The following is a 16,704-nucleotide window of genomic DNA, read 5'->3' on the forward strand; positions in this document are numbered from 1 at the left end:
GCTCCCTGATAAGTGGGGAGTCTGCTTCTTCCTCTCCCTCTGCCCCTTTCCCCACTCATACTTTCTCTCTTGTTCACTCTCTAATAAATAGATAAAATCTTAAAAAAATAAAAAAGAGAAGAAATAGGGATCCCTGGGTGGCGCAGCGGTTTGGCGCCTGCCTTTGGCCCAGGGCGTGATCCTGGAGACCCGGGATCGAATCCCACATCAGGCTCCCAGTGCATGGAGCCTGCTTCTCCCTCTGCCTGTGTCTCTGCCTCTCTCTCTCTCTCTGTGACTATCATAAATAAATAAAAAAAATTTAAAAAAAAAAAAAAAAAGAGAAGAAATAACACCACAGAAATACAATTATGAGAGAATATTATGAAAAACTATATGCCAACAAACTGGACAACTGAGAAAGAAATGGATATGTTTCTACAAATGTATGAACTACCAAAACTGAAACAGGAAGAAATAGAAAATTTGAACAAATTAATAACCAGCAAAGAAATGGAATCAGTAATCAAATATCTCCCAACAAACAAAAGTCCAGGGCCAGATGGCTTCCTAGAGGAATCCTACCAAACATTTAGAGAAGAGTTAATACCTCTTCTCAAACTGTTCCAAAAAATAGAAATGGAAGGAAAACTTCCAAACTCATTCTATGGGGCCAGCCTTCCTCTGATTCCAAAACCAGATAAAGATTCCACTAAAAAAAAAAAAGATAATTACAGGCCAATATCCTTAATGCACATGGGTGCAAAAATTCTCAACAAAATACTAGCAAATTGAACTCAATAGTACAGTAAAAGAATCACTCACCACTCACCAATCAAGTGGGATTTATTCCAGGACTGCAAGTGTGGTTCAATATTCACAAATCATTGTGATACAGGACATTAATAAGAAAAAGGATTAGAACCATATGATCCTTTCAATAGATGTAGAAAAAACATTTGACAAAGTACAGCATCCATTCATGATAAAAACTCTCAACAAAGTAGGGACAGATGGAACATACCTCAACATCATAAAGGCCATGTATCAAAAGACCCACAGCTAATATCCTCAATGGTGGAAAACAGAGTCTTTCCTCTATAGTCTTGTTCCAGGCCAAGACAGGGATGCCCACTTTCACCACTCTTTTTTAACATAGTACTGGAAGTCCTATCCTCAGCAATCAGACAACAAAAAGAAAGAAAAGACATTCAGATCAGCAAGGAAGAAATCAAACTTCCACTATTCAAATGACATGATACTCTATGTAGAAAAGACTCCTACACCAAAACATTGCTAGAATACACAAATTCAGTAAAGCTGCAGAATATAAAACCAATGTACAGAAATCTGTAACACTTCTATACAATAATGAAGCAGTAGAAAAAGAAATCAAGGAATTGATCCCATTTACAATTGCACCAAAACCCGTAAGATACTTAGGAATAAACCTAACCAAGGTTGTAAAAGACCTGTACTCTGAAAACTATAAAACACTGGTGAGGGGCAGCCCCAGGTGGCTCAGTGGTTTAGTGCTGCCTTCAGCCCAGGGCGTGATCCTGGAGAACCAGGATCGAGTTTCACGTCGGGCTCCCTACATGGAGCCTGCTTCTCTCTCTGCCTGTGTCTCTGCCTCTCTCTCTGTCATGAATAAATAAATAAAATCTTTAAAAAAAATTAAAAATCATACCACCCATTAATTCTATTTCTGGGCATTTACCCAAAGAAAAATAAAACAGTAATTTTAAGAGATGTATGTTGTTTATTGCAGTATTTACAATAGCCAAGATATGGAAGAGCCTAAGTGTCTATCAATAAAGATGTGGCATATATAAATATAATAAAATGTATTTTGCCATAAAAGATAAACCTTGGGGTGCCTCGGTGGCTCAGTTGGTTAAGTGTCCAAGTCTTGATTTCAGCTCAGGTCCTGATCTCAGGGTCATGAGATGGAGCCCCACATTGGGCTCTGTGCTTAGTGAAGAGTCTGCTTGGGATTGAGCCCCACATTGGGCTCCCTGTTCAGCAGAGAGTCTGCTTCTCTCTCTCTCTCTGCTGCTCCCCTAGCTTGTGCTTGCTTTCTGTCAAATACATAAATAAAATCTTTAAAAAGTACAGCATAGGGAATATAGTTAATAATAATGTAATAATTTTGTATGATGGCAAATGGTAACTCCACTTATCCTGGTAAACATTTTGTAACATATAAAATTGTTGAATCATTATATTGTAAACCTCAAAGCAATATTATTTGTCAACTATGGTTCAATTAAAAATAAAACATTATGTGAATGCCTCATATGGGCCAGGCAATATACTAAAATATCATCTAAGTACCACAACATTTCAGGAGTTAGTGTCTAAAGTCACAAAAAGTGGCAGAGTCAGGGACTTCTAGCCAGTTGTCTACAGTTCTCAGTATAAGCTGCTACTTCAAAGAATGGTTTGGAATATCAACATTACCCGAGACCCCGTATCATCACAGACAGGCTAAATCAGAAGCTGTATTTTAACACAATCCCTGCATGATTTCTATATACATTAGTTTGAGCAGCTCTGAGTTCTGCCACACTGGCTCTCTCCACCATATTTCTACTCTGGTACATGAGGTGGACTCAAACATGTCATGTTGACGAGCCAAGGACAACCTTTATTATTTAAAAAAAATTTTTTTTATTTATTTATGATAGTCACACAGAGAGAGAGAGAGAGAGGCAGAGACATAGGCAGAGGGAGAAGCAGGCTCCATGCACCAGGAGCCCGACGTGGGATTCGATCCCGGGTCTCCAGGATCGCGCCCTGGGCCAAAGGCAGGTGCTAAACCGCTGCGCCGCCCAGGGATCCCAGGACAACCTTTATTTTTAAGGGATTCTTCAGCTGATGCTAATTGTTTTGAAGAACCAATTAATTAATTCATTAAGGCTTGAAGGAGGCTATTACCTTCTAAAAAGGATTAGCTGTGGATATATTTCTCTCTGAAATCATACTATTCACACATTCCTTTTTGGGGTATCTTTTATATTTTAAATCAAAAGCCAAGAAGGTAACTGTATGAAACCCAGTGACATATTCCATAAGATACTATTTACCTATATAGTGTTTTATAGTCACCAAGTGCATTTTTCATATTTCTTGGAATGACCATAAGAGTTTATTATTGGGACTCAGGTAAATTGTCTAAGGTCACATTAATAGATATTAGCAGAATTAAGACTCAAATACGGTTCCTTTGCCTTCCATTTCCATATCTGTATCACTGCATAAGACTGAACAATGGAGGCAAACACCATAGCATAGCAAAGCAGTCATTTCTTGGAGAATAGAGCAGCACTGTTTTCACGGTTCCTGCAGATCTAGCCCTGGAGTTAACAAAGGGAGATTCTACTCCTGGGGAACCCTGGTGTCTGTCATTGCTTTATTCTTGAAAGAGGTTCAAGAGGTTCCACAGGTTTCGGTGGGGACTGGGGGTGGGAAGGAGCATTGGCACTCTACTGGAGTAACTTCTCTCTGAGACAACCAAAATCATTGCGAACATCTACAATCCCAGCTGAAATAACATTTCAGTCTTTAGAATTCATTTAAGGATGTATTTATTTACAAGATACAAATGCTTAATATTTAATAGGAATTAAAGTGCTTAATTTTACAATGTTTCCAATTCTATGCCTTTATGACCAAATATACATATGTTACACAATATATACACTATATGCAAGTATTTTACATTCTTATAGCTAGAAAAGAATTACTTTTTGTGTACACTTTTTCACATTGGAGTTAACTCTAAAATTCTGGTAACATACCTTCTCAAACTGATCAGTGAACAATTCCAAAACCCAGATAACACTTATTCAAAAATATCAGTCAATTGTCACTCACAAAATAAAATGCTAGTTTGGTTAAAAAAAAAAAACAGTTTTATATACAGACATGATTGCTAATGAATGGAGACCCCCAGGTGATACATTCCAACATCCACGTAATGTGTAATATATAATGCAATTCTGTTACCGTAATGGTCCCCACAGACTATTTCTTTCCAAACTGATATACATATATATTAATATATATATATATCTTACTTTATGTATTTGGTATTCACTTATTAAAATATGCCACAATGAGATTTCTTGATTTAATTTCTCACTAAATCTACCATAACAAATTTTAGGAAGAAGTATACCATCATGTAATTCTTAGTGACCCCAACGAGTTAAAAACTATCTTGTAGAAGCCATGTGCTAGTTCATCTCAAAACACAGAAAAGGTACTGCATTCTGCCAAATGCACAGTCCAAAAAGTGGAAAACAATGATTGACTTTAGAGGAATTTTTTACCTCAGTAAACAGTGCAGAAAATGGCCCATTAGAATGAAAGATTTTAAGCCTAAAGGAAAAAGTAACTAATGGAGAAAGGCCTGGGTGCCTTTCCCATCAGTTTACAATTACAAAGATTTCTATTTTATAGTTCATATTCCTTCTTCAGTTTAAGTTTTTTTCTCTTGTCTTAACATATACTGTTCTGATCTCAAGATCAGCAGTCTCCTTCTGTTTACCCTTGTTTATTTCAGTTCCTAATTTTTTTATTCCTCTTTACTGTATCAGTAAGAAAGTAATCTTCTCACAAAAACATGATTACGGGGCACACATAAGAATGAATTGTACTAAAAATCCATGTAAATAATTTATGTTAAAATATTTAAGTTAAAAAGAACAGTGTCTATAAAAATTTCATTCCTATGGAAAAACAGAATTGGAAATCAACAATGTTTTTACATATCTACATATATGCATAAATTCACAGAAAGGGTTTTAAAAGTCTAGTGGTCTTTATATATCATACTCATATTTTCTAAATCTGAAGAATCTATAGTAGATAGTAATATGAAAATAAAAAGCAATTTGATTCTACTAAAATTGGATGAGAATGAAGAAGTAACACGATCCACTACAGGTGTCAATACAGTTCTATAGAATAAGAACTGGTTAGCCACAGTTTTTATATTAATACATTCTTGAAGAATACAAAATTGAAGAACGAAGACATTAAGACATTCTTGCCTTTTGAATTAATTTTAGCTTATAAATACCATGTGCTTAATCTTAGACCCGCTAACATGAACATCATATGATGTAGGAAATTTTAATTTTTTGTTCTGCATTATAGCAAGGATACCTGAAAAAAAAAAAACAAAAAACAAAAACCTTTGTTCCTTAGAGTTTATTTGCTTCTGTTGGTGCCTTTTCATCTGGATATATCTAGTCCAGAAAGATCATTATTTGAGTTAGCACAGACAATATTCTCAGAATAAGAACTTAAGGCTTTAAATATAATCAGAAATGGGATCTAAAATTTGAAGGGGAAAAAAAAAAACCCACCCTGTTTCCACAAAGTAGACAACAAAGAGTAAAACAGAATTGGGAACTCGCAAAAGTATTTTTGATATAAGGGTTTTAAAAGGCATCAAAGAATCTTTACCAACCCTGCAGTACTATGAAGTTTGTAGTTTATCTACTTATGACTACGACAAGTACTCTTTTAAAAAATCCAAATGTGTACCTATATATGGGGACAGGGTACACTTAAAAGATTAGTTCTTGTAAAAAGTTTAGTAATTTCTTAGGTTGGAGTTTTTTTTTTTTTTTTTTTTTTTTTAATTTTTTTATTGGGATAGGTCACCCAGTGAAGGTAAGTACACCAACCTGTTTGTTGTACTAAGCTTCATGGAAAATGAAATGCAGCTTGATAAAGTAGTGCAGATGTGCTTATTCTCTCATCATCCATACCCTTTGCAAAAGGAAAAATGCTTTTGACAGTTATTTGAATCCAAGGAATAACGCCCCTCTTCTCTTCCCTGTACTCAGCAATTTGAGTTATAGTATCACTTCTAAAAGTTAATTCTCTATATCCTTGTGGCTAGGGGCATTCATATTAAAATTTCAGTATAAAAACATACCCTGAAGAATTTTTATTGCTTGCATACATGATGGCATTGTCGATGCCATTATTACAAAAGTGGCTGGTGGCATTTTTCATTATTGAGTCCCACTTAAAACCTGGAGATAAGTCTGCACTACATTTCATACTTAACATACCGAATGGTAGACTTTCAATAAAAGCTAAATTTAAGCTTAAAAAATTGGAATGTTTTGTAATGAGTAGCAGTTTTTATCAAATAATTTTTTCTTTTTTTAAGTTTGGAGGAAGGGCACTTTAAAGATGACTTGGAAAGCACCAAATTAGGGAAAATAAAAAATGAAATCTATATGGAATGTTGGTTTTAATAGGAAAGGAATCAAAAATTTTTTTTAATGTTCAATTTGTCTTGAGTGCTCAGATGTCTCAGATACCACAAAATACTAGGGCTCTTGAAACCAATCACACTTTGAGGTCTTTTGGTTTAGTTGGATATTTTGACTAAATGCCTAAGAGTATTCTCTTGCCTTTCTCCAAATAAAAGCATTAGTGATTCTTTAAGAGAAACAGGTAAGGCTGCTTCATTGCTTCTCTTTGTGCTTGTCTAAAGAATAAGGGGTGGACCATGAAGATGGTACCTGGATAACCACAAAGCCTCTTCTAGTACTAGTATTTCTTTTTTTTTTTTAATTAAACATGTTAAAAGCATGAAAATATTCTTTTTATGTATTCTTTTGATAATCTAAATTAAATGACATTGATATTTATTGAGCCAAAACTTGAGTGTATCCATGTTACTCCCGTTTCTGGAGAACAATTTACGATCAGGAAAGTGTAGTCTTCTCACTCTTCCAAAGAATTTTAAAAAATAATCCGGCCCGTAAATCTTCTAAACTGGCCCACTGCTCTATCCATATGTACAAAAGTCATTCTACATTTTTATTGCTCCTCTTTTCTTGTGATTAAGACACTAATGCATCATCTATAGCTATAGTGTAACCATCTCAAAAGCCACCCTGAATATATATGTTGTACATACATACACACCACCCCTCAAACCACTGGCAACTAGAAAAGAGAAGTAATGTAACATTTCTTTCAGTCTATCCCTGATTTGATAGGGCCTAAGAAGCTACACCTTTATCTGACTCCAAATATTTGGTTTAATATTAATGATCATGGCTGGCATTCCTTTTACAGAGGAAGGCAATCTAATTGTGTCAGCCATAATTAGTTTACCTTCTCATTTGGAGTGGGGGGAAAAAAAGGAGAGACTTCAAATATTTCTTAAAATAACAGGCCTGAATGAATGTGTGGCGGTCTCAAATTCTGAGCTAATCCATTCTACATTTAAGGTATAGTTCTCAAAGGCCAAGATAGTGAGGTTGTTCTTGTGGATTTCTAGCAAACTTAGGCATTTAAAAGTGACAATGTTTGGGGTATAGCAGGGTAAAATGGGGAAGAAAAATCTAATTTGAGAAAAAGATGAGGTTAAATAGTCAACTTAATGTGAGATTTTAATCACAACCACCATATAATGAAGAGCAGCCCTGGGACAAGAAACCATATTTTGACTATTAAACATTCCCCAGATGACAGGGGGAAAAATGCTCAGACTCTCTTTAAACATCTCATACCTCCCAAACCTGCCATGAAGATATTGCTTTTCATTATTGTGTTTCCCCTCCTCTTCTTCACTGAGGTGGTGTAAAGAGTTGAGCATAAAGTTCCTCTAATAGCTATTTACCTGCCCCTCAAACACAGTTTATCACATGTGAATTTCGTTTCCCATCTGACGAAGGAATAGGCCCACACAGTTATCTTAAGTGTTAATTAGATATAGTCCTCATTTAACTATGCTTAACAGTCTTATGGAAAAGAAAAACATTACAATAAATGTAGTTTCCATACATCCCAGTTCTGTATAACGTCAGGTATCTTGTACAGTTTAGGTTTCTGTGAATGTTTTTGCACATGCTCATATTAAATGCTGCGACAACTGCAGGATTGTGAAAGGTAAAATAACTTGTGTGACTTCGACCATCCCAGTGGCCAAAATGTACTTTATCTCAGGATAATCAAGACTGAAGCATTAATTAAACCCTCATTATATATTTAAATAGGTATTATTAGCACCTTCAAAGAGAGGCACTGTTTTAAATAGGCACAGAACGAAAAAATAGTACTTTAAAAATACTGTTGGAACTAATATCCCATGCCACATAAATTACTGCTTTTTCTTATTATAAAAATATCAATACCTTTAGATGTCAATCAATTAAACAGAAATCACCAAAAACATTTCTGAAGTTTAGAACAATGTTCAATTCCAAGATAAAACATGCTTTATATTTAAAAAATAAATTAGAGACAAATATGAACCTAAAGCTGAAGAGAAAAGCATGTATAATATAATTATATTCATATTTAATACTATATATACATACTTCCTATATACTTGAGATATTTTATTCTTAGGAATATTTCTACAAAAACAAGTATCTTTTCCTAATAAGTTGAAAGTCTGAACACCAACAATTTGTCCTTTTTGTTTTAAAAGAACATATATTATTTATGCAGCTTGAGCTTTATAAACTAAATTAAATAAGTTAATACAATAGCCTAAACTGTCCCTGTATTTTTTTATTTTTTTATTTTACCATGGATCTATTTTGGCAACATGGAGGTATATCTTTAAAACTGTTACAAGTCCTACCTGTGAAGGAGAAGACATAGAAGGACCTTAGATGGATGTGGCCCATTCTAACCTGATCATGATAGAATCCATTGATACCGTTTTCTTCAAGACAAAAGTACATATGCAAGGAATAGCTCATTAAAAAATGCTCCATTTTCACATTATTTCAAACTTTTATCGGTAGAATGGCTCTGCACATCAGTTTCACTTAAGAGTACAGAAACATAGGAAAATAGTCCCCCAAAAGATGCATTTATGAGCCTATGTTTTTCAACATAAAGTGCTAAGAGATGAATAAGGAGGGCTGGGAATGTCTTAAGCTGTAAATCTTGAGACCCCACATCATGGGTGGTCCTGGAGTTCAGCATTCTGATTTTTTCTTAGATTCAGGATGATCATCCAAGGTGGCAGGATGCTTGTTGGGACCGTCTGGTGTCTCACCTGTGACAGCTAAAAAGATGATTTTCAGCCACTTCTGTTTCAGTTCCTCACTGTCTGCAGCAAAGCTGTGTACAGACTTGGACTGGGTCAGTTTGAAACTGTGTGGCAGGTCTGCACTCCTTGGCATATCGTCCACAACATAGCCCAGGAGTGGAATGGTGGCCTGCGCTCGGACGTCCTAAGGAAAAAAACATGGAACACAGGAGTGTGAGATGTATGAGCTTGCTACCCGTGGCCCCTGTGACCTGGCTCCCACTAAACCTTGTTCCCTACCACTGCTCCACACAGTCTCACACTGTGAGCTCTCTGTGGACAGAGACAGCGATCCAGTGCTGAGCGTACTGCCTGGATACGAGGCCACTGCAGATGCTGGCTGAACGAATGAATGAATTCAGTGAGGAGTCTGATTTTCCCTCTCCCCCTGCTCATGCTCTTCTCTCTCTCTCAAATAAATAAAGGCTTAAAAAAAATTTTAAAAACGGTTTAAAAAATCAATTTAAATAAACTTGAATTTTAGTTACTAATTATTATTATTATTTTTAAAGTTTTTATTTATTTATGATAGTCACAGAGAGAGGCAGAGACACAGGCAGAGGGAGAAGCAGGCTCCATGCACCGGGAGCCCGACGTGGGATTCGATCCCGGGTCTCCAGGATCGTGCCCTGGGCCAAAGGCAGGCGCTAAACCGCTGCGCCATCCAGGGATCCCACTAATTATTATTATTATTTGTTTTACTAATTTTTTTTCAATTGTAGTGAAAGACAATGCAACTGTCTGAGCTCTCTTGTTCTGGAGAGGAATAATAGAAGGATTCTGAGTTCGTGTCTTTTTTTTTTTTTTTTCTTTTAAAGATTTTATTCATTCATTCAAGAGAGGCACACACACACACACACACACACACAGAGAGATAGAGGGAGAGGCAGGCTCCATGCAGGGAGCCCAAAGTGGGACTCGATCCTGGGTCTCCAAGATCAGGCCCTGGGCTGAAGGCGGCGCTAAACCGCTGAGCCACCTGGGCTGACCTCTTTTCTTTTTTTTTTAAAAATATTTTATTTATTTATTCGTGAGAGACACAGAGAGAGAGGCAAAGACACAGGCAGAGGGAGAAGCAGGCTCCCTGCAGGAAGCCCGACGTGGGACTTGATCCCTGAACCCCAGGATCACACCCAGAGCCAAAGGCAGATGCTCAACCACTGAGCCATTCAGGTATCCCTGAGTTCATGTCTATTGGCCTCCCTCTTTCCCCTCAGAAAGATACAGTGTAGATACCTGCGGGGCACCGTACATGTACAGCACAAGAGGGTCTTGTTTGGGGATCACACACCAAGCTTTCTGCCAAGGTTTTGACTTCTCCATATATTGAAGAAAGCTGCACACTATGCTGTTCCCAGATACTTCTGCTGATTCAATCTAGAAAAATATAATGGAAAGGGCGTGAGAGAAAGAATACAAAACGAAGCAGGTAGAGAAGTGATTCACCCTAGGGAACATTCATAAAGCACAATATATTCATATAAAATGTCTCTTGGGAATGCCCCCAAAGGGGCCATCTGCAATTTATTTATTTATTTATTTATTTATTTATTTATTTATTTATTTATTTATTTATTAATTAACATTTTTAAAAAAATTTATTTATTTACGATAGTCACACAGAGAGAGAGAGAGAGAGAGGCAGAGACACAGGCAGAGAGAGAAGCAGGCTCCATGCACCGGGAGCCCGACGTGGTATTTGATCCCAGGTCTCCAGGATCGTGCCCTGAGCCAAAGGCAGGCGCCAAACCGCTGCGCCACCCAGGGATCCCTGCAATTTATTATTTAAATACTCATCTAGATCTTCCATGAGAAAAGGAAAATATGAGTGAATTTTAACTATTACCAGACTGCAAGTTAAACATTTAGTGGCTGCTTGCTATGCAGGTGCTTTTCTTAGTCCACTATTGTGTTATTATTTCATTTACTTCTCATACCAATACTAGGAAGGTACCACTTTCATTATCTATGAGATTCAGAGATGAAATAACTTTCTCTAGATCATACATTTAGGAACCAGCATTCTAGGCTTCAACTGGGTAACAGTGCAGTAGCAAATGTATATGATACATGTATCATATACATATGTATGTGTGTATATATATATATATCAATGTATATCAATACAATATTAATATATACATGTATGTATGTATCATATTTATGTTTATATATATATAATTGGCTAAAAAGGGGACAAAACCACTCGACTAAATGGTAGATTTATTATACACATTATAATATAGACATTATATACATTATGGGAAGCAAGTGGTCTGCTTCTGTTCTCCATGGCTCAAATCCTCAGGGTACTGCTACTTAATGCCATCCACCAAACAGTGCTGGTTCAGACTTGTTTGCTACCCATTCAAGATAAAGCACAGAGAATAAGAGCAAGCACTTAGAAACTTTTAGAGCAATCTGGCTTTGTGATGACACACAAGCAACATGATTATGTATCTTACAAAAGTATTGAGCTGTGGTGGTTTGGAAATAAAACTGGCCCTTCCTCACAGATAGTTTAAGAAGCACTGTCTGGCAAACCATGGCCCACCAGCCTGTTTTTGCATGGCCTATGAGTTAAGAATAGTTTTTATAGATGAACATTTAAAATTGACCTGATGACAGGGAACACTAACTTTGGACTCCAATTAAAGAAAATGTTATCTCCCCCATCCACCAAGAATTCCAGTCTTATTACCATATTATAAAAAATTATACTAAGCTTATTATTGAATTTTGTCAAAGACTGAAAATGTTTTCTTTCTTGTTAGAAAAGTAATATTCTCAGTTTTTACTCTTGGCCTGCACAGACTAAAATAGTTTCTCTCTGACCCTTTTTGTTTTTAAAGAGTTTATTTATTCATCAGAGAGAGAGAGAGAGAGAGACGGAGAGAGAGGCAGAGACACAGGCAGAGGGAGAAGCAGGCTCCATGCAGGGAGCCCGATGTAGGACTCGATCCCGGGTCTCCAGGATCAAGCCCTGGGTGAAGGCAGCTCTAAACTGCTGAGCCACCAGGGCTGCCCTCTCTCTGACCCTTTATCAGAAAACCTTTTTGACTCTTGGTCTAGAGCACGTAACAAACTAGTTGGCATAAAGCCAGTTTCAAGTATGTACGCATATGTATGTACATGTACTCATATACATATCATTTTCTATTTATGGACTTCATGATATAAATGTGTTAACCTGGTAATTTGTCCCCCGAGTATAGATTTTTTTGAGAAAACTACCTAGGGTTTTTTATTTCATAGATATAGCCTGAAACTCTTCCCTTAAAACAAGTTATTTGACTCATTATATTATGCCAGTTTCATCACTTGCTTGTGTTAAGTCTTGAGGCTGTATTCCTGGGAGCCAGTGAAATGTAAGCATGTCTTTCCACCTTCCCTGCCAGAGAAAGCCCCTTTTTGGTCTGCCTACAAAAGCAACATATACCCTAGAAGAATTCAGAGTTATACTTTTAGCTTGTCAGCCTATACTTTAACCTTAAATGGATGCTGAAGTTTATGATTCTTTTTCAGTTAACAGAAATGATCTTTGTATGCTTACACTGTGTAGATGCTCAATAAATGTGTATTCTTAATAAACCATGGAAATTCTTTAATATTTATTTATTTATTTAAAAAAAGATTCTATTTACCTATTCATGAGAGACACAGAGAGAGAGGCAGAGACACAGGCAGAGGGAGAAGCAGGCTCCATGCAGGGAGCCCAGTGTGGGACTAGATCCAGGGACTCCAGGATCATGCCCTGAGCCACCCAGGCATCCCAAACCATGGAAATTCTTAATAAACAAAGTATGTCTCTGACTTTAGATACATAGAATTCTGGTCATGAGCCCATTCTTCAAAGACTTTCCAGGCTATGTTGAACTTTCTGAGATAAAGGCCTTATTACATAATTTATTCTTTATGTTAATATCTTTCAGTGTAAAACTCATTCAGATACAAGCTGCATTATAGTTCCTGGGCTTGGGAGGTCCTGACTTTAGTCTAAAAACATGGGTCAAATTCATTTGCAAGATGTATCAATGATATTTTAATGCAGTTACCAGATTATTGTCACTGGCTATTAAATGATGCTTTTAATGCAGTAAGTTGGTAGACTTTTTCAGGTAACAAAGTAATACTTTATTTTTTATTTTTTTAAAGATTTTACTTATTTATTCATAGAGACACAGAGAGAGAGGGAGAGAGAGGCAGAGGCACAGGCAGAGGGAGAAGCAGGCTCCATGCAGGGAGCCCGACGCGGGACTTGATCCAGGGTCCCCAGGATCAAACCCTGGGCTGCAGGCGGCGCTAAACCGCTGTGCCACTAGGGCTGCCCCAAAGTAATACTTTAATATGAATTTTAAGACAGTAGTTTTTGAAGCCAGTAAGGTAAAACTGACAGAAAAGCTTTCCTATTAAAAAATATAAGCTGGGCATTAGAAGAGACAATACTCTAATATTCGACTATAGCCACCTTCAGGAAAACCAATGTATTTCACTCTCAAATGCATGTTGATTTAATATAGCACTGTTGCTCTACACAACTGAATATAATCCCAAAATTCAGCCTGACAGGACAAATGTATGAATCTTGCTTGTTCTTCAAATTTGTTAAATATTAAGAGAAATCAGAAAATATGCTATTTGTATTATTCAGGGTTAAAAGACAATTCTACATTCCTTCCATAAAAATTTAAAAGTTATCAAGCATTTAATATTGCATACCTCTAAAATTCCTTTTCTTTTTTTTTCTTCACTATCTGTGAATCCACTTATTATTTGATAACAGTCTTTACAAACTTTGTTCAATTTTCCACCATCATACTCAAGTTGAGCTTTGTAATCAGAACACTTCCAACAAACCACCTTAAATTAAAAAAAAAAAAAGAGTAAATAATCATAAAGATTTGAGCAATCATCACTTATAGTAATAAATAAGAGTTAAATATTTAACACAAACTTCTACTAGACTAAGAATACTCTGTGAACATTAGGAGTATATGTCATGGTATTTCATACTCTTGGTGATGGGCTCTGCTTGTTCACCCTTGTCCTCGCTCTAAAGGCAGGAGGTCTTCAAAGACTTGGTTCAGACTTTTACCTTTCATACCTCTAGATGTTTCAATATGCTCCCAAAATTAACTCATGATCTCGATCTTCTCTGCCCTCAGATTTCTCCTGATTCCATCCCACCCTTCCCAACCTGTTCCCTTCTAGTGCTCCCTATTGCAGAAAATAGCACAGCCATCTAACCAGTCAAGATAAGTTAGGAATCTAGGAGTCATCATCCTCAACACCTCCTTCTATTTTACCCCCCAAAGAGTCACCTCATTACAAAGTCCTGCTGATTTTATCTCCTGGATATTTTTTTTTAATCTGTTCATTTTTCTACATCTTCCTTCCAAGTCCGGGCTATCAGTTTTGTACTTTGGACTATTACAGTCTCATGACTGGTCCTTGTAGTATTCTTACTGGAATTCTTACTGGAGCATTCTCCAGCCTCTATTTTTACTTCCCTCTGAGATATATTTCAAACAGCACCAGATGCTGTCTTAAACATGCTAATCTGATAGGTTTCTCCTCTATATAAAATCCTTAAAGTTTTCCTTTTTCTCTTGGATAAAGAACAGATTCTTCCCCATGGCCCACGACATCTATATAATCTGCCCCTCTTCCTCTCTGTATTCCCTGTAACACTGGCTTCACAGAGCCCCTGAAATACTATACTCCTTTCCTCTCATCTCTGCTTCAGTGAATTAACTCTTGTTCATCCTTCAGATGTTAACTCAAATTCCACTTCTTCAAAGAAGACTCCTCCAACTTCCAGAATAGAGCACCGTCTCTTGTCACTATGCTACTGAAGTTCCCTTACTTTTCTTGATGCACTGATTAGTTTTTAATCATACACTTGTGTGATTATTCGGCTTATGTGTGTAACCCTCACTGGGCTGTAAGCTCTATGAGAGATTGTCCTTGTATATTTTGCTCATAAAGCACCCAATGAACATTTATAGAATGCCAATGAATGAATGAGTATAATGCAAATGCATGCTATTTCTTAATGAGTGGCATGTTTTTCTGATTATTATAAAATAATTGTTAAAAAAAAAAAAAACCCTTCCAGTTTAAAAAATTATCTTTTTGGCCATAGTAACTTCTTACTAGATGTCTCCTGAGGCAAAGGAAACAAAAGCAAAAATAAACCATCAGGAATTCATCAAAATAAAAACCTTCTGTACAGTGAAGGAAACAATCAACAAAACTAAACGCAACCTACTGAAAGGGAAAAAATATTTGCAAATGACATATCTGTTAAAGACATATCTGACATATCCAAAATGTATAAAACTTCTAAAACTCAACACCCCAAAAATGAATAATCCAACTTAAAAATGGGCAGAGACATGAATAGTCATTTTTCCAAGGAAGACATACAGATGGCCAACAGACTCATGAAAAGATGCTCGATATCACTCATCATCAGGGAAATGTAAATCAAAACTGTGATGAGATTCCACCTTACTCTTGTTTCTTGTATTGTTACGTTTAGCCATTCTGACAACAGGTGTTGGCGAGGATGTGAGAAAGGAACTCTCTTGCACTACTGGTGGGAATGCAAACTCTAGAAAACAGTATGGAGGTTTCTCAAAAAGTTAAAAATAGAACTACCCTATGAACCACCACTGCACTACTAGGTATTTACCCAAAGAATACAAAAATACTAATTCAAAGGGATACATGCATCCAATGTTTATAGGGATCATTATCTACAGTAACCAAACTATGCAAAGTGCCCAATTTTTCATTGACTGATAAATGGATAAAGAAGATGTTTATATACGCAATGGAATATTAGCCATCAAAAAGAATGAAATCTTGCCAATTGCAATAACATGGATGGGGCTAGAGCATATTACGCTAGGCAAAATGAGTCAAAGAATAACCAATACCATATGATTTAACTCATATGTGGAATCTAAGAAACAAAACAGATGAGCATAGGGAAAACATAAGAGCAAGGGCCACACCAAGAAACAGTTTCTTAGCTATAGAGAACTGATGATTACCGAAGGGGAGGTGGGGGGGAAGGGTTAAATAGGTGATGGGGATCAAGGAGTCCCTTGCTGTAATAAGCACCGGGTGTTGTATGGAGGTGCTGAATCACAATATTGTACACCTGAAACTAATATTACACTGTATGTAAGATAAAATCTTTAAAAAAAATTATCTTCTTACTTCTAGAAGCATATTGTTCTCCAATTTGTAGTAGACCAACTATTTACAGACATATAAATGATAGTAAAACTTTTAGTTTAGGTTCACAGCATGTAAATTCATGATAAAGAACTATTCATTGCTTTCTCATAATTACAATGAAATTACTATAGAATTTGGTATTAGGCATGCCTGCATCGGTACATTCATATCAGGTACTATCTTATTTATTTTCAAGTCATATTATTTGGTAATCCACATTCAAACACATTTTTGTTTACTAAAGGTAAGTCTATCAGTCAATACCTGAAATCATTTCAAGCAAACTCAGTGACAGACAACAAAAAGTCTTACCCTGAAGGGAAAAAAAAGTTGGTCACTCTCAAATTTAATTACAAAACTGTTTCACTGAGAGAAAACTTAGGACT

The 16,704-nt window shown here is 36.4% G+C and overlaps 1 protein-coding gene across 10 annotated transcripts in view; it reads right to left on the bottom strand.

The window, feature by feature from the left end:
* Positions 1–849: 849 nt before the first annotated feature.
* The window catches only part of FGD4 (FYVE, RhoGEF and PH domain containing 4), a 214,961-nt gene continuing 199,106 nt past the window's right edge, over positions 850–16,704 (bottom strand). For 9 of the 10 annotated variants that reach the window (XM_025455557.3, XM_049102297.1, XM_049102296.1 and 6 more), the window contains 3 exons: positions 13,787–13,927; positions 10,304–10,444; positions 3,553–9,212 (listed from right to left, as the gene is read on the bottom strand). In XM_025455557.3, the coding sequence (XP_025311342.2) occupies positions 8,955–9,212; positions 10,304–10,444; positions 13,787–13,927 (540 nt within the window). In that variant the 3' untranslated portion in view covers positions 3,553–8,954. Of the gene's footprint in view, positions 1,150–3,552; positions 9,213–10,303; positions 10,445–13,786; positions 13,928–16,704 lie in introns of those variants that run through there. The other variant, XM_049102291.1, reaches the window with a different exon arrangement.

The sequence above is a fragment of the Canis lupus genome, chromosome 27 (assembly GCF_003254725.2).
Source record: "Canis lupus dingo isolate Sandy chromosome 27, ASM325472v2, whole genome shotgun sequence".
Lineage (NCBI taxonomy): Eukaryota > Metazoa > Chordata > Mammalia > Carnivora > Canidae > Canis > Canis lupus.